At 33.9% G+C, this 18,010-nt stretch overlaps 7 protein-coding genes and 4 pseudogenes across 11 annotated transcripts, besides 2 other annotated features; 6 read left to right on the top strand and 5 right to left on the bottom strand.

Annotated features, from left to right (window-relative positions):
- Positions 1-4,612: part of a mobile genetic element that runs on past the window's edge.
- On the bottom strand, positions 116-1,077 carry TVAGG3_0752530 (annotated as a pseudogene). The gene has a single exon. A coding segment is annotated over exon 1 (962 nt).
- TVAGG3_0752520 lies at positions 1,740-2,737 on the bottom strand (annotated as a pseudogene). Its single transcript has one exon. A coding segment is annotated over exon 1 (998 nt).
- Positions 4,613-5,953: 1,341 nt separating the features above from the next.
- Positions 5,954-6,918, top strand: TVAGG3_0752500 (MAP kinase kinase protein; the record flags this gene model as incomplete). The annotated part of the gene is made up of 1 exon (XM_001299004.1): positions 5,954-6,859. One exon carries the CDS (start codon positions 5,954-5,956, stop codon positions 6,857-6,859), a length of 906 nt encoding a protein of 301 aa, XP_001299005.1.
- Positions 6,919-7,850: 932 nt separating this feature from the next.
- Positions 7,851-8,306, top strand: TVAGG3_0752490 (uncharacterized protein; the record flags this gene model as incomplete). Its single annotated transcript, XM_001299003.1, has 1 exon — positions 7,851-8,306. One exon carries the CDS (start codon positions 7,851-7,853, stop codon positions 8,304-8,306), a length of 456 nt encoding a protein of 151 aa, XP_001299004.1.
- A 282-nt stretch (positions 8,307-8,588) lies between these two features.
- Positions 8,589-18,010: part of a mobile genetic element that runs on past the window's edge.
- Positions 8,727-9,047, bottom strand: TVAGG3_0752480 (uncharacterized protein; the record flags this gene model as incomplete). The annotated part of the gene is made up of 1 exon (XM_001299002.1): positions 8,727-9,047. The coding sequence occupies one exon, from the start codon at positions 9,045-9,047 to the stop codon at positions 8,727-8,729; it is 321 nt and encodes a 106-aa protein (XP_001299003.1).
- TVAGG3_0752470 (protein of unknown function, DUF4107 family) lies at positions 9,192-9,719 on the bottom strand (the record flags this gene model as incomplete). The annotated part of the gene is made up of 1 exon (XM_001299001.1): positions 9,192-9,719. The coding sequence occupies one exon, from the start codon at positions 9,717-9,719 to the stop codon at positions 9,192-9,194; it is 528 nt and encodes a 175-aa protein (XP_001299002.1).
- On the top strand, positions 12,155-12,509 carry TVAGG3_0752460 (uncharacterized protein; the record flags this gene model as incomplete). Its single annotated transcript, XM_051245302.1, has 1 exon — positions 12,155-12,509. A coding segment is annotated over one exon (355 nt), but the record flags the coding sequence as incomplete, so codon positions are not given.
- Positions 13,172-13,796, bottom strand: TVAGG3_0752450 (uncharacterized protein; the record flags this gene model as incomplete). Its single annotated transcript, XM_051245301.1, has 1 exon — positions 13,172-13,796. A coding segment is annotated over one exon (625 nt), but the record flags the coding sequence as incomplete, so codon positions are not given.
- TVAGG3_0752440 lies at positions 13,814-14,887 on the top strand (annotated as a pseudogene). The gene has a single exon. A coding segment is annotated over exon 1 (1,074 nt).
- TVAGG3_0752430 lies at positions 15,622-16,721 on the top strand (annotated as a pseudogene). Its single transcript has one exon. A coding segment is annotated over exon 1 (1,100 nt).
- Positions 16,762-17,486, top strand: TVAGG3_0752420 (integrase core domain containing protein family; the record flags this gene model as incomplete). The annotated part of the gene is made up of 1 exon (XM_051245300.1): positions 16,762-17,486. A coding segment is annotated over one exon (725 nt), but the record flags the coding sequence as incomplete, so codon positions are not given.

Below are 18,010 nucleotides of genomic sequence, written 5' to 3'. Positions count from 1 at the left end.
AACATGTTTTTCAATACTAACATTTCATTTGGTACTGTCCATTTGAGTTTTCTTAAATATTCATCCCTTCTCAGTTCATTGTCTGCAAAGTAAGTTTTATGACATTTTGTAAACTTTCGTTTGCAAGGTCATGTACAATAGGTTCTCTTCCTTCTCCCTCCCTAACTTTCTTTCTAAACTCTTCACCAAATATACCATCTCTATGGTTCTGTGTAGTTCTTTGAGATAAATGTTCTAGAACGTCAGGTGTTATATTTCCATCAGCCATGTTCATTTCATACTGGTTCAAAATATCTGCATCTTTCATATCTTTCAATGGCATTAAAGCCGCGCTGAAAATACCAGCTATATCTGGTTCACCATTGACTTCCATTGCGTCTACAACTTCTTGGAATTGTGGTTGTAAGTTTATGAACCACCTATCCGGGTTAGCTTTATGACCCCATCTCATTGTAGTTCCATCGTCTGCAGAAACAAAAGTAGGTTTGTTTCCATCTTGGTTAGGTTCTGAATGAACTTTAAACAATGTTTCATTTCTATATGTTTTCTTGAAATTTAACCTTTTATTTTCACCGAGTTCATCCGAAGATTGAACGTTAAATGCTCGTAAGTAAAAAGGGTTGTTGTATTTGTGTACATTTTCTTTCAGTACTTCCATTCTATGCTGAATATTTTCATCTGGTGTTGGAGTCTTTTGTATGTCGGCAAACATTTTCGATATTCTTCTACTATGTCAGCCGAATTTTTTTTAGACTCTTGGAAATATTCCATATTCTCCGCATACTCTTGTTGAGGGTCAAGATTTTTCGGCTGTTCCAAATCTTCATCTAGTTCTGTGAAGTTAGTTTCCAAAGGAAGGACTTGTTCGTTTCCTTCAGGCTCTTCTAGCTGTTGTGTTGCTGAACTATTTCTTCCATGTCTGGTTGTATCTGAACTTCTTCCTGTGGAGTTTTCTTGTACCTCATCTGCTGGCATTTCATATATTCCGAGACCGTTTTCAACAATTTCCCTATCTACGTCATCCGCATTCATAAGCTTTTGTTCTTTCGTTCCGTCTCTATTTTTTACGCGTTTCATGACGAAAGTTGAATTGTCATTTAGCTCTGACATCAAATATCTCGGAGTAAATTCATCCATGTCATTGGATGATATGCTATTAAATCATATCCCTTAGCGAGCTTGTATTTTCCAGGTTTGAGATTATATCCGTTTTGGTGCTGAGCCATAAAGCTAAATAGGTTCGGGTCAGTATTTCCATCCTTGAACTTTCCAATAGCTTCTTTATATCTGTCACTAAAGTCAATACTATCTGGGAAACCACACTCTTCTTTAAGCATTTTTAAGAATTCTTGGTTTCCTTGTTCTCTACTTCTTTATGTCCTTGCTCTGTTTGTGGTTGTTGCTGTGCAGTGTTTTGAACTGTTGGTTGTGGTGCAGTGTTTTTGAACTGTTGGTTGTGGCTGCAGTTTTGAACTGTTGGTTGTTGTGCAGTGTTTTGAACTGTTGGTTGTTGTGTTGGTTGTTGTGTTGGTTTTGGTGCATGCCTGTGTCTGTGTCCATGTGACGATGTAAATGTTTAGGTAGTCCTGGTGCAGGTGCTTCTCTTGGAGGGTTTGGTGGTATATAAGTTCCACTAGCTAGTATATAAGTTCCACCAGCTGGTATATAAGTTCCACCAGCTGGCACATATGTTCCATCTGCAGCATAATGTCCTACCTGACTTTTCGTTTTAAGAAAGCATTTACTAGGTCTGTTTTGGTCTGTTGTAACTCTTTTTCTTGACTTTCCACAACAGTTGCTCTAACGGCGTCATAGGCACTTTGAACTGCCTGTCTCGTTGCTGCATCTGTTATTTTCGTCATATTTTGTGCTACTTCTCTTAACTCGTTGTCGAAACCTTCAGACTTCAGTTTCTTTCCAGATGAGAAGTCGTTCACTTGTTTCACCTTACTATGAAGAGCTTCGAAAGCGTTCTTAAAGTCAGCATTTGTTAAAGCTTCATTTGAACTGTCTTCATCCGCTTGTATTTTTGTCCTTATTGACCCTATAAGCTGGGCTGCTTTAGCGTTGGCTTGGGCATCTAACCAGTCATTGTTAGCTTTTATATATTCTGCGCTTTTCATTGCCTTTTGCATGGCTGCGTCGTTATTTTTACTTTCTTGTGCTAAGTTTTCATACTGTACGGTTTGGTTTTGCAACTGTAAAAGTTTTTCTGCCTTTACATTTGCTTCAACTTCTTTTTTATACTCATCGCTATCCATATATGTCTTCAGGGCTTTTTGTTTTATTCTTCATCTTTCAGTACTTTATATTGAGTAGTATGGTTTTTCAAATTTACAACATCTTGTTCCATTTTTGCTACTTCTGCTGCTTTTTCTGACACTTTTTTCGCATATTCCTCTGTACTTAGTTCTTTCAGTTGTTCTTCTTTCTTCTTTTTCTCTACGTTTAACTCATTGAGTTTCTTTGTGTGTCTGTCATATTCTAGTTTCTTTTCGTTTTCACTTATTTGCTTCTGTATGTCTATGTTTGACTTTTTGACATCTGTTATTTGATTTTTGAGTGAACTCAAATTCATTTGACTTTGAGGGTTATATGCTGTTCCGTCTGCAGCTCCACCATAGCCTGCCATTTTCGCTAAAAGTGCCGCTCTTAAACCTCCACTCTGTGCACCAACAACTCGGTTTAAAAGCATAGGATTGCTTGACATTTGTTGCAACATAGTGGGGTCATTCAGCATTTGTTGTTGCAACTGTTGTTGTGGTGTTAGTTTTACTATTGGATGTTTCAATGCTCTCTTCCTCTTACGTATATTCTTACGTAGCTTACGTGGCATTTTAAGTGAAGTTAAAAAGCGGCTTTTGACAGATGTTTATTGTGACTTCTTCGTAAAGACTTTGTCAAGATTTCTTCGTAAATGAGTGTAAATGACCCAAAAATATATTTTAGGGTAGAAGGGTAGATCTAACCTCTTTTCTACCCTCATTTCTACCCTCTTGAATTTTCATGAATTTTACACCAAAAATATATTTTAGGTGAAGAGGTGAGATTTCACCTCTTTTTTCACCTCATTTCTCACCTCTTGAATTTTCATGAATTTCTTCGTAAAGACTTTGTTGAGATTTCTTCATCTAATTTCTCATGAACTTTCTTGTCTATGTTTTGTCAAGATTTCATCGTAAAGACTTTGTTGAGATTTCTTCGTAAATGACCCTAGTAGTATATTTTTGGTGTAAATTTCATGAAAATTCAAGAGGGTGAAAAATTAGGTGAAAAAACAGGTGAAATCTCACCTCTTCACCTAAACATTATTTTTGGTGTAAAATTCAAGAGGGTGAAAAATTAGGTGAAAAAACAGGTGAAATCTCACCTCTTCACCTAAAATATATTTTTGGTGTAAATTTCATGAAAATTCAAGAGGTGAGAAATGAGGTGAAAAAACAGGTGAAATCTCACCTCTTCACCTAAACATTATTTTTGTCTGATTTTACGAAGAAGTCTTGACAAAACATTTACGAAGAAGTCTTGACAAAACATTTACGAAGAAGTCTTGACAAAACATTTACGAAGAAGTCTTGACAAAACATTTACGAAGAAGTCTTGACAAAACATTTACGAAGAAGTCTTGACAAAACATTTACGAAGAAGTCTTGACAAAACATTTACGAAGAAGTCTTGACAAAACATTTACGAAGAAGTCTTGACAAAACATTTACGAAGAAGTCTTGACAAAACATTTACGAAGAAGTCTTGACAAAACATTTACGAAGAAGTCTTGACAAAACATTTACGAAGAAGTCTTGACAAAACATTTACGAAGAAGTCTTGACAAAACATTTACGAAGAAGTCATGACAAAACATTTACGAAGAAGTCTTGACAAAACATTTACGAAGAAGTCTTGACAAAACATTTACGAAGAAGTCTTGACAAAACATTTACGAAGAAGTCTTGACAAAACATTTACGAAGAAGTCTTGACAAAACATTTACGAAGAAGTCTTGACAAAACATTTACGAAGAAGTCATGACAAAACATTTACGAAGAAGTCTTGACAAAACATTTACGAAGAAGTCTTGACAAAACATTTACGAAGAAGTCTTGACAAAACATTTACGAAGAAGTCTTGACAAAACATTTACGAAGAAGTCTTGACAAAACATTTACGAAGAAGTCTTGACAAAACATTTACGAAGAAGTCTTGACAAAACATTTACGAAGAAGTCATGACAAAACATTTACGAAGAAGTCTTGACAAAACATTTACGAAGAAGTCTTGACAAAACATTTACGAAGAAGTCTTGACAAAACATTTACGAAGAAGTCTTGACAAAACATTTACGAAGAAGTCTTGACAAAACATTTACGAAGAAGTCTTGACAAAACATTTACGAAGAAGTCTTGACAAAACATTTACGAAGAAGTCTTGACAAAACATGAAAACATATATAATTTGTGAAAAGCGACACATTATATATAATGTTTTCGACCCAGAAGACTAACAATTTTCCGAATAAAAAACTTCATTAATATTAAACATCTTCAGGGCTAGAAGGCACGAAGTGCCTGGAAGCCCCACTACCTTTTTTTTTTTTTTTTTTTTTTTTTTTTTTTTTTCATACTAATATTGTGATGCATGTAGTTTATATTTAAAGAGGCTAATGTCGGAATATCGTGCATTTTATAAAAAATTCAAAGAATTGACAATTGGATAGCACAAATTTAATTCTCCAGACAAAGTATTATTGTTTATATATTCAAAACATTATCCTTAGTTTTGAAATGTTGGCAAAAAATTTTCGTGTTATTTTTTGTGTTTCAGCATAAATTATGTATTTACTTATGAAAGATAAGCATTTTATTCATTATCATAAAGATATACCATAACAAATTGATAACATTTAAAAAAAAGTGTATTTTAGTGGGTATTATTCTGGCCAATGCCCATTTTTAAACGATTTAATATTGACCATATCAATAGCCGACTCAATGTAAAAATTTAGATATTATTTTTTTCATTATTCAAACTTTGATAAATTTTAGTATAATAAATGATTTTGTTTCGTGTATGATACAGAAATGAAAAGCTTAATTAATATCATTTTGCATTTTTTCAAGAATGTTAGAGTACATCTACATTAAAAAATCGGATTCGAATTGCGATACTGCATCAAATTGTTGCACATCCGATAAGGATCTCAAAAGAGTAAAGTTAATTTTTTTGTGTTTTTTAAGTTTTGGGTCTTAGTAAAACACCATCTTGAGCAATATTTTTGGGATGACGATAGGCCTTATTTGGCCTTAGAGTGGACCCTTAACTTGATGATGAAATCAAATTCAATTTTCCTAAATAATGAGGCGAAAGCATCAGATTTGCTTTTTAATGTGCAAAAATATGCTAAATTCCTACAAAAATCTCAATCTTATAATATCGTTAATCTTAATTTCAAAAATCAATAAACTTATTTTGATTAATTTGATATTTTCATTAAATGGATATGGGAAGACATTTTCTCAAGTCTTATAAAATTGAATATTCACTCAAAATTGAATGTCACTTTTGAAAAATCTAATCCATCATTATTAAAATGCAATGATAAACTACAAGATATTGCTTAAATATTATCATTTATATAAAAACTATCAAACTATTCAAAAAATTTTTTATTTGCTATTTATGAACATAATATGAATATACATTCATATGCTGTTAACAACTTTTGAATACTTGTTGTTTATGCTTTTCAATTCCCTGAACAATATATTATTGACAAATTGCAAATAACGATATACTTTTATTTCCAATTGTTGTTGTCTATCGTTATAAAATTTTTGAGAGCTAGATATTTTATTCTGCTATTCCTATTCCATTAAATTTCATAAAATTTTAACCCAAATATAATTTATGAAATTTTGAAAGCCTCTCATTTTTTTCAATTGAATATTAAAAATAAATGAATGCAAGAGATGAGTCATATATAAAGCTAAAATCTTTGGAGTTCCGGGAAGTTATAGGTGCAGGAGGTAATGGAGTCGTTTATAAAGTTTATGACCCAATGTATCAACGAGAGTTTGCTTTAAAATCGATTTTCGAAAAAAAATTCAGACAAAACGAAATTGATTGCATGAAACAAGTAGACGATCCGAATATAATCCGCCTTTATGGATATGATTATTATGATGGATCTGTCTACTTGCTCATGGAATACTGCCCTATATCTTTAGGTGGATTTTTACGAAAGAATCCAAACTTAACAGATGAACAAATCAAAAAGTATTCAATCGGTATTCTTAAAGCAGTGCGCGCTTGCCATCGCTGCAACATAGCCCATTTAGATATAAAACCGGGTAATTTTTTGATCGATGAATACGATAGAATTAGAGTTTGCGATTTTGGGATGTCTTCAATCTACAATGATAACGAGCATGATTTCCATTGTGGCGGCTCGATACCTTTTATGGCACCAGAAATAATTTGCAATAGACTTGTTGACCCTTTGAAGGCGGATATATGGTCAATCGGCGTAACATTTTTCATGCTTGCCACAGGTCGATTACCATGGCCAGGAAAAGATCGACATACTCTTTGTCAAAACTCAATGACAAAGGCTCCTTGCCTCGAATATATTAAAGATCAAGCTTATGCTCAAATTATTAAAGTTTGCTTAAATCTCGATCCGGATTGTCGACCAACCATCGAAGATCTTTTAGATTTACCGATGTTTCATGAAACATCTGCTACTATTATTAAGAGAAGGGAAAATATTAATTTACAAATGGCAAATAGAAGGAAGATTTCAGCTCATCGATCGATGATGATCTGTAAGCCAAGAATTAACTCATGCAGAATTCAGCTTTAACATATTTATATTTATTTTGTAGCTTTTATTTTGTTTATAAACATGTTATTATTATTGAGTAATATTATCTTCATATTTTATACTATTATCTCAATATATTTTAATTTACCTTTTCAATGTGATTCTATCTGTCCCTTTAAATGCATACATACCCTTTACATTTTTTTTTCATAGTTAATCAAATAAGGGGTATAATATAAACTTATCCAAAATTAAAGTACAATACGATATAAAGTGTGTAGCATCTTCAAACATCTTAAATTTAAAAAATAGATTCAAAACAAGCAATTTACCTTCCAAACTTATTAAAAACAAAAAAAACTAATATGCAAATCAATTTCCATATTTATGAAATTATATTAGTATTAATTTTTCATCATGTAATCAAATACTTTATCCATTTTTCATTTGAATGCAATTTGGGATGTAGGGTTTGCATTTTATATTCTGAATTAGTCACATGTCTTAAGGTTTGACAACTTATTCTTTGATGTGATTTAAGATTTTTACTATTTGCAATATAAGCACTTATTGCCTCACATTTGATTTAAAAGTGACACAGAAAAGGAATAATTTTCTGTTATTTCCAATCAATGAAAGTACTACAAGAATAAATCACCTAGATGCTGGAAATCAAATAATTATTTGCATCATGAACGTAAATTTTAACTAGCATCTAGTAGATTTGGCTCAAAAGAGAAGAATGGGAACAATAGAAAGAATAATAAAGGTGTTTTTGCTATAAATTTTAAATTCAAAAGAGTTTTTTTTATTATCAATCTCGAACCCAAGCGCAATATTAAATAATAGTATGATAAAATGCTTCCTTCTATAGATTCAAGATCCGTCACGTTTTCATATTTTTATATTCAAACAAAATTGTCATTTGCCATTTTTGAAAAATTTTTTTTTCATTTAAAACATTCTTATAATTGATTTTATGCGAATTTCATCGGATTTCAAATTGAGATGATTCTGAAAGTTATCATTTATGGACTTCTTATTAGCATTGCAGTCATTCCCACTAACACTGAAGTACCTCTTTGGCCATAGAAATGAGTATACTCCAGAATCAAACTATGATGAGTTTATGCCAATTAATGGAGCAATCTTTCCATTGTATCCTGAAACATTTTCTCTTAACAAAGCTCACCGTTCAATAAAACATTGCCCAATGAAATTGCAAAACTGCACACATAAATTTAAATCCCCAATAAGGTGTTGCCATCATAATCAGAGACGCCATCGTTTCTTAACAAGAAGACCTTGCCATTTAACATCCTCACATTGTTTTCCAATAAGGCGTCGCTTTCTTCCACATAAACATCCACAATTTAAAAGATTCATGAAGCCAAGGTTCCAAATGTTCAGAGAACATATGCCAAGAATTGGAAGACCATATCATATGACTTCATGTCCATATCTCAAATGGATCGCTAAAGCTTAGGCACGAAACAATGAGATAAAATAAATTTTATAAAATTTATTTTCTTTACTTTCAATATCATTTTAATTAGTAATATATTCTTTTGTAATTCTTGTGCAGTAGTCCCACACTGTCTGTTCGCCTTCCTCTGTATAATATTTTTCAGAGAGACGCTCTTCGCCTTTGGGACCAAAGTATTTTCCTGTGACACCTTCAAGATCTTTCGATGTTGCACATGAGTTAGTATGGTTAAGTCGTGTACTGAGGCACTGCGCGCCTCCGTACACCACTTAACCTTAAATATTTACAAAACCATTAACATATATTTTTACAACACAAACGACAACACTAACTTAACATTAAATATTTACAAAGCCGCCAACCACTTCACTTCACTAACGTTTTCACAAACGACTTCATTAATGTAAAAAATAAGCGCTCTCACTTACAAAAGTATTGCAACTCCTCCCATTGCTGTGCTTCACATAACAGCTCATAATCTTCTGACTCACTTTCTTCTTCATATAGGTCAAAATCACTGTCAAAATGAATGTTAGTAAGTTTTGACAAAGCTAATGAAACACGTTTACCGTTTGTATCGTATGCTTGTATAAACTTTCCATTCTTCATTCCTTCATAAACGCTCAAACTAACTTTACCCTTTCTCCCTCGTATCTGATAGAATGTATTTTCACGAGGAACGAAGAACAAATTCTTGAACTCATGACCGTTGTAGTTTGTTATCTCAATAGTTTTCGTCATTTACATCCAAATAAAATAAAAAATAAACTTAAAAAATAATGATATCACCACCCTCACACGTATGAAAACATAGCACAAAAATAAATTTAGGTGAAGTGGTGAGATCTCACCTGTTTTCTCACCTGTTTTTTCACCCTGTTGAATTCATTGCTTTATAACTCTCTTCCTTGGTTTCTTTTTAGTTGCTTTCTTCACGTCTGTCTCCAACTTGACTATCTTTCTTCTTCGGCCGTAATGATACCAGTTACTTCCACCAGTCAATGGGTCAAATGGTCTTTCGTAAGGGTTTCCATACATTCCATAGGGACCATACGGAAGAACTACTGGTGGAGAAGAAACATTTTCTTTAGTTCCATCGACTCTATTTAAATGCATTGTTTCACCTTTCATCTGGTCATTAAAGTCTTTTGCGTGTTTTGCAAACTCATCGTCCTTTCCTAAAGCATTTTCTGACTCAGTCGCAACCAAATTGGATGCTTTATTTATGAGCCCTATTTTATTTAATCTTAACTTCTTTGCAACCCAGCCTCCAATCTTCCCTTTATTTGCATCTAATGTCTTCGAAAACCTTCCTCCACTCATTTTATTTACTGCGTCATAAGCTCCAAGTGCTTTTGCTCCAAATGCTAATGCTTTTGTTCCCATTGCGCCTAAAGCTGCCCAAGCTACCATTTACACCATATTAAAATCATCTCTCTTCAATATTATCTCATAAAAGTTCTCGTTACTGGAGAAAGTCAATGAAACATAAGCGTTCTCACGGGCTTCGCCCTCACCGCTTTGCGGTCTATCTAACTTCTTTCTTATATCATCTATACGCTTCAAAATATCTGAACAATTGCTAACATCTTCTACAACTGTTATTTCATCATGAACGACCTTCAAGAACAAGCTCATTTAATATGCTATTAAAATCATCTCAATAATGAGTCCATCCTTTCCATCTTTAGGTAGCACAACATCTTTCATTGAAGAAGGTTCGACAAGTCTTATGTTAAACTTACTGACAAAGTTTGTTATACTATAATGCTTCGGCGGCGAATACATGTAGTTTGAAAGACATAATATAGATTCTTCAGCAAATTCACTTATACTGGATTTTATAACAATGTTTTCACGAGACCAAATACCACCAATTGACAATCTTGTAAGCAATCCTGCTGAACCTTCTACTGTAAACGTCGATGGTAACATTCCACGAAGGTCATCTATTGACATCTTTGAGTCACTGAATTTAAAGATTTTCTTAAAGCAATCGTCATTATCTAACCATGCAATAGCATTGAAGTTTTCATTCGAATATACATCTGCTTCATTAAATGTAAATCCTGACTTCTTTGCAGAGATGACTTTAAAATCTATTGAGTTTGTTTCAAAATTATATGCTATGGTAACTTCTGAAGGTAATGGATGCCCTTCCGCAGTCAGTTGTTCTCTCACTACCGTTTGAAGCTTTGTATTAAAAACTTTCATGTCATCTCCTGTATCTAAGTTCACATACACAGCAACAGGAAAACTATCTTGCTTCTTTGTTTCATCATTATACCTCAAAACATTAAAGTTCTTCAATAATATTGTCCTTCCTGCTGGAATACTTCGAACCTGTCTGATTTCAATAGCTTTCTCACCTCCTACATACTCTACCCAGTGTCTTGGATATTCATAAGTATACTGACTTTCTTGAATTTTGGTTGGTTTCATCATAACGTGTTCATAGTATATCTTTATACTCTTGTCAGTTAGACTCGGTGCTATGTTCTGAATATTTCTGACTTGCATTTTTAATGGAGATAAAATGAAGCATTTAATACATGACGTAGATGAAGACATGAATGAAACTACAGACAAACTTAACTCTTCTCTCATTCTTCCTTTCAGCAAAGATTATGAATTCTGTTCAAATGGTGTGTATTTCTATTGTGGAAAGATGGGTTCAGGTAAGACATTTAACCTCATTCGTCATATACTCATAACAGAGCGTTTAGGAAACGACTCTTACTATGACCAAATCATTATATCAGCAACTTCAGACTCTATGGACTCAACAGCGAAAACATTCATGTCAAAAGTTCAAGCCTCTATCGTTAAAGTTCCAGACAGTGAACTCATTGAATTTCTTCAACGTTACATTCGACGTAAGAGGAAATATTATGCCATCGTTGAATTTATACAGTCAGGAATGCAAAAGACTTCTGAGGAGATGGAAAGAATTATTGACAAACACCACTTACGTCAATACTCAGGAGTTTACGATATGAAACGACTGACAAACTACATTCTATCAAAACTTTCAAAATACCCCTTCAAAAAATATCCTTCAAACACTCTGCTCGTTTGCGACGACTTCGCCGGAAAAGGTTTAGTGTCAAAGCCTGACTCACCATTAGCTAACATCATTACTAAAGTCAGACATTACCATTTAACTGTAGCAATACTTATGCAAACATGGAGGTTTTTAGCTTTAAACATAAAACGTCTCATAACTGACTTCGTTATCTTTCAAGGTTTCTCACGTTATGATATTGAACTCATTTGGAAACAGTCAGGTATAACATTACCTTTTGAAGAAATTTGGGAAGCATATAAGTCTCTCATCTCTCCTCGTTCATACCTTGAGATTCATATCATGACTAATACCATTAAAGTCAAAAATATTCCATGGGAACGACCAACATTGTTTTAAAGTTTAACCTTCAATTGACTGATGGTAAACAAATTCCATGCATCTCTGTCGCCATTTCTGTTAATATTTTTGCTGTCATTCATATCATCCACTTCCCCATCCGTTAGCTTTTGAGGATATGCGTTAGAATAGCTGTTCTTAAATGAAGGCTTTTCACCTTTGAGAGCATAAACTCTATAACTTTCTGCATACTTTATGTTTGAACCTCCTGAGCCATCATTGACATAAATTTTTATAGGCTTCCACCCTTTGTTCATATTCCTGCTTCTTCCCTTAGCTCTTTTGTTCAGTAGTTCTACATCTTTATACACAGCACCTGTCTCAGTGAATTCAACAATATTTTCATTCGTTAGCTTTACATTCAAAACCCTTGTCGAGTATATTGTTCATTTCATACATATAAAAGGTTTTTATTCTATATGAAATGAGAAGCAAATCCATCTTAGCTGGTGCCGTTAATGTTCCAATTGAACCAACATCAAATGTTGACTCACGAACGACAAACAATATTGTCATAAAGAACTATAGTTCAGAGTGTTTGAAAGAAAAAGAACCAGAACTGAAATCCGTGAATTTAAACTCAGCTTCAAACGCTAACGCTACATCAGATGTTAAGTTAGAGTATCCACCACTGGACCAAATTCTTTCAAGAGAAGCCAACGACAACCCTTACACAAATGTTCAAACAAATCCTTCAGATAACGTAGACCATTACCTTCTTCAGTTATACCAAACAATTTTACTCAAAGACGATAAGAAGCTTTTGACAAATCTTATAAGCAAGAACCAAATAATTCTAACAAAGGAGGACCTTGAAAATGTTATATCACGAATAACAGGGAAACAATGTGTCATTGACTATCTCGACCCTGAAATCGAATGCTGTGGTCAAACGCCACCATTCATGAAAATAGGTAACATCCGCATCATTGAAACACCAGGTACTCCAGGAGTTGAGTTTAAGTATAAATATTCGAACGAGTATACAAAACTTTCAACAGAATATAAACTTTGTTTGAAATATGTTTTAGTAAATTAAAGCAGTCAGGAGGGCTCTTTGAGCCCATCTTGGCGCTTTGCGCCGTCAGTCAAAAAATTTCAAGTTAGCAATTTGTAATATCTATCCAAAACTTCTTCAACAGTATCGAACTCATCTTCATAATGCAAACCTAATCTTATTGACTTGGTGCAGTTTTCACTAACACAATATTTTTCTGTTCTCTTGACTGACATAACTAACTCATTTGTTTCATCAAACAGCAACAACCAAAGTTCATGACCTAATACATAACATTCATACTTTATATTTTTAGCTCTGAGTTCTCTTGTAAGCTGTTGCATTTAATATTTTCTAAAAAGTCAACTTCAACAGTCATTCGCACTGGTGCCTTCAGTTCTACAGGCTCTCCTTGAAAGTCAACAAGTCTGAATTGCATGTCTTTCAAATTATGAGGACTAATGCGAACCCATTTACCTAAATGAGTTGCTATGACAGGAACGTTTGGAATGAACATTGAATTGACTGCATAACAGAAAGATTTATATTCTACTGAACCTTTACTATTAACTCCTGAAATGCCTGTGACATTAGCTATTTTTGACTCAATGTACAAACAATTACCATAACATACATATGGAACAGATTTCATCTCAATCGTTTTGTCAACACTTTTCAAAGGAAATGTCATATGGTATGCTCCTAAAAGAAGTTGAACTCTATGACTCATTCGTGTTATCTTGAACTCTTTCTTGCTACTGAACTTCAATGTTCCCTCAGAAGAGAGTTCGACATCTATGTTGTCAATAGTTTCTTCATTTATGAGAGCATTTAACACTCCAGCAATTTTATCTATTCTATACTCTGCTCTGTTAGGAAATGTTATAAAACTTCTTTTGTCATCTATTTCAAACTCCATGAAATCTGTTTCATCTGTTATGACAAAAGTTGCGATAGTATTGAAGTCAACAACTCTGAAAGCAAGCGCTTCATTCTGAAGACCTAAGTTTGTTTGTAGCTTTACTGTCCCGTATTCGTTTGGGTCTGTACTTTGCAAATAGAACAACATTTTATTCTCATTAAAATATGACTATTGCTGCATATGCGTATGAAACAAATGAAGCAAGAAGAGCACATGAACTAGTAAACGAAAACTCAACTTTAACCATTGAAGGCAATGATTTAGTCATTGACGATGGAAAAACTAAAAAAGTCATTGATTTCGATACTTTTAACACTTATGACCCATTCATTACAACAAGCAAGGTTCCCATCATAAATGATGGAACGGTGCAATATATAAATTCTACAGTAGATGCCTCAATAGTGAAAGTACTGAATGTTCTCATTGAATTGTTAAAAAGCTTTCGATTTGACGACAACATTAAATGCCTAAAGAATTTAGTCATGAATGAGAAACAAATTCTCGGCGTTGCTGGTAGCAGTAATGATGTACACCTTATGACATTAGAATATTATAACGAACATAAAGATGAACTGAAAGGAGAGAAGGGTGACACCGGACCACAAGGACCACAAGGAATACAAGGAATACAAGGAATACAAGGACCTCAAGGCGAGAACGGTTTGGATGGAAAGGATGGAAAAACTGCTAAATCATGGATATGGGACCTTATAAATACTGGTTTAACAGCTGCTTCATATGGAGTTCTTCAATACCAAATCGGAAAGATATGGGCAGTACTTGGTGAAGAAGCTTTAGATGACGTTAAAAATGCTTTGAACTTCATTTCAAATGGTTCGGATACTATTAAAACTTTATCTGGTTGGATGCAAGAAACAAGGAGTCAAATAGATACTGTAAGACGTATAGCAAACAATGCACGTACGGGATTGGATACTTTACGACAAGCACAAAATACACTAAAGGAAGCAAATGATATTCTTGGCTCAGTATCAGACATGCATGAAGATTGGCTTAAAGGTATTGACAAATCTTTAAAAAATCACAGTCAGTCTATTGCTGACTACAAGAAAAGTATAGATTTTTTACATAGTGCTATGGACGTACATGATGGAAGCATAAGGAACTTACTTAATGCTAAACAATAACTTACCAGGAACTATTAAAGCATTTATAAAGTCCTTTGTAAAACCCGGTGCTCTAACATTTAGGTCTTTGAGAGCAAGAGCATTGAAGTCAAGAGATGCAGAAACTCCAACAGAAGGAACTGAAACAACAGAAACTCCAGAAGAACCACCAAAACCAACAGCTAATGAAATATTGTTCGAATATTTTCCAAGGTACTCTGTTCTCATTGCATACATTCAAGAAATACTTAAGAAAGCAGACTTGACTTTAGGAGATGATGAAAGTTCTGTATATCTTTCGTTCCAGTTTCAAATAGCAGAACTTTTGAGACAGATATGCTTAATGTATGACAACATCTCTGATTTCACAAGATATGATGACGACCATGACCCCGAACACGGTGAAGAAGAAGTTTTACAAACATCCATTAAGACAGGAAAGGTTTTAACTCAAAGTCTCATTATTGACACCAAAGATGGCGAAGTGGACGTTCTTCAAGAGCTGAAGAAAATACTTCTTCGGGAGGTGGTGGTAGCATGAACTTGAAATAAATGAGATAGAAGAGAAAATTAGCCGAAAAAGCAGATAAAGAACATAACACAATATCTCCGATATAAATGAACTTCAAGCTACATTAAATAGTAAAGCAGATAAAAACCATGTTCATTATATAACTTCAGACGAACAGATTATAACGGACTACCATGGATATTTAACACGAAGTGATGAAGCGAAGACAAAAAATGTTAATGAAAGAAGATATAAATACATTCGTGCTAAAGGTTATGACATAAGCTGTACTGTACAGTATGATGTAGCTAAAGCACCAGAAGCATTTGGTTATACCGGTGAAATTTATGCCTCTACTTTCAATGTTAACGGTGTATTAGTTGAACCAAGATTTACTTTGAGAGTTAAGGCAAAAATAACGTTTGAAGATGCTATTAAAAGTAAAGCTGACAAAGTTGAACTCGAAGCAATGAACAAAGTTTTGAAATCTCATAAACACAACATTCCGATATAAATGAACTTCAAGCTACATTAGACAGTAAAGCCGACAGAAGAACCTACACATAAATCCTTCACTACTGTTAGAGCAGACGACATAATATTGAACTATATCCTTGGTTTCTGCACCATTAGAGAATCCAAGTACAAGCGTAAAAAGATACACTAAACTCCTTAAATAGTAAATGTATGAACATTGAAGGTCATGTCAGAAACTTTGAAACACATGAACTACCAGCAATGTTAGACAGTAAAGCTGACAAGAACCATACACATAAATCCTTCACTACTGTTAGAGCAGACGACATAATATTGAACTTTGACCTTGGTTCAAGTGCACCATTAGAAAATCCAAGTACAAGCGTAAAAGATACTCTTAACAATTTAGATAAGAGTTGCAGGAATATTGAAGATCATGCCAGAAACTTTGAAGCATATGAACTACCAGCAATGTTAGATAAGAAAGCTGACAAAACAGAGCTTCAAACATTAAAGACAGAAATACTTCAAACATTATATCCTATAGGTTCTATTTATACGTCAATGAAACTCAATAAATCCAGCAACAGTTCTGGGTTTCGGTACGGGGAACAGATTGTATATAAATTCTTATACTGTGCTAGATATTCAAAGCAAACAGGAGGTTCGAAGAAAATTACTGAAGCAAACCTTCCACCCCACACTCATACAGGAACTACAAACTTTTCTGGCGACCATAGCCACTCATTAAGAGACCACCCATTATAAAACTCAGAGTATGAAGCTGGCAATGACGTTTTATCTCCATCTTATAACAATGCAGCAAAAAAGACTTTTCGACCAACTGAACCAGGAGGAAATCATTCACATACTTTCACAACAAATCCAACAGGCTCGGGTGCAGATTATATGCCACCATTTGTGACTATATTCGCATGGTACCGCGTTCAATGAACGCGCTTGAGCCTAGAATAAAATCTTTAACTTTACATAAATGAGCTTGAAAGAAGTATTCGAACAACATCCATGGAGGTCATTTAAGAAGTTCAATGAAGCTGCAAAGAGTTGGGGATTTACTAACAGAGCTGAAGTGAAAAGGTTCTTTGACAAAAATGTTGTACATCAAACAAAAATAAACCCTTACGACTACTTTTTACCAATTTACTCCAACGCTCCTGACGCATACCAATTTGACACACTCATTCAAAGCAGAAAAGGAGGACATAAACCATTCCTCATCTTCATTAATGTTAACACTCGTAAAGCATATGCATATCCAATGAAAAATAAAGGAACTCGTGAAGTGTTAAGAGTTTTACAAAAGTTTGTAGCAGAACATAGCCCAAGTACTTTAACATCAGACCAAGACAGTGCATATCTCAGCAATGAAATCACAGATTTTCTCATTAAGCATAACATAACTCACTACACTACTGAAGACCATAACCATAACATACTCGGCATCATAAACCGCTTCATAAGAACGCTCAGAGATTTAAATCAAGAGCGAGACTTTACCGAAGAAACAATGAAACATTTTCTCGAAGTATATAATTCCTCAACACATTCTACAACAGGACATACACCAAATTCAATGACACAACAACAAGAAGAAAAGTATATACAAAAGAAACGAAGCCAAACACAAAATATCAGAAATTCAACACAATTTACCCTCATTCCTGGTACAAAAGTTCGTGTAGTTCTTGACGACAAACCGTTGACAAAGAAACGTTTAAGGTTAAGTAGAAACTATTATATCGTAGACTCTACGCAAGGTAATGGATATCTTATAAAAGCTGCTGACGACTCTATTGCGTTTTATCCTCGTCATAAATTAGTTGAAAGTAGTAATGGCAAACTTGCTGAAACCATTGACGAAGCAAAGCGAGGAGTGGTTATTGAAATACTTGACTACAACATAAACGATGACACTTATAAAGTAAGATATGAAGGAGGTGTTGAAGATGTTATACCATCTAAGAACTTGAGAGAGTCGAAGCCAACACATCTGGGACCATTAGAGCGGGAGTACTGGAAAGACAAAAATATGCCAGAAAGAATAAGAAAATTCTTCTAAACTTTTTCATTAGATGTAAATCAGACAAAATATATTTTAGGTGAAGAGGTGAGATCTCACCTGTTTTCTAACATGGTCTAAAACACACAAAACTCATGAATTTTGTGTGTTTTCAGCATTATTTTTTTGCATTATGACACGAAGTGAACTTTTGCACTTCGTC

Source organism: Trichomonas vaginalis, chromosome III (genome assembly GCF_026262505.1).
Source record: "Trichomonas vaginalis G3 chromosome III, whole genome shotgun sequence".
NCBI lineage: Eukaryota > Parabasalia > Trichomonadida > Trichomonadidae > Trichomonas > Trichomonas vaginalis.
Note: the sequence above shows the minus strand (reverse complement) of the source record. Positions and strands in the feature narration are given on the sequence as shown.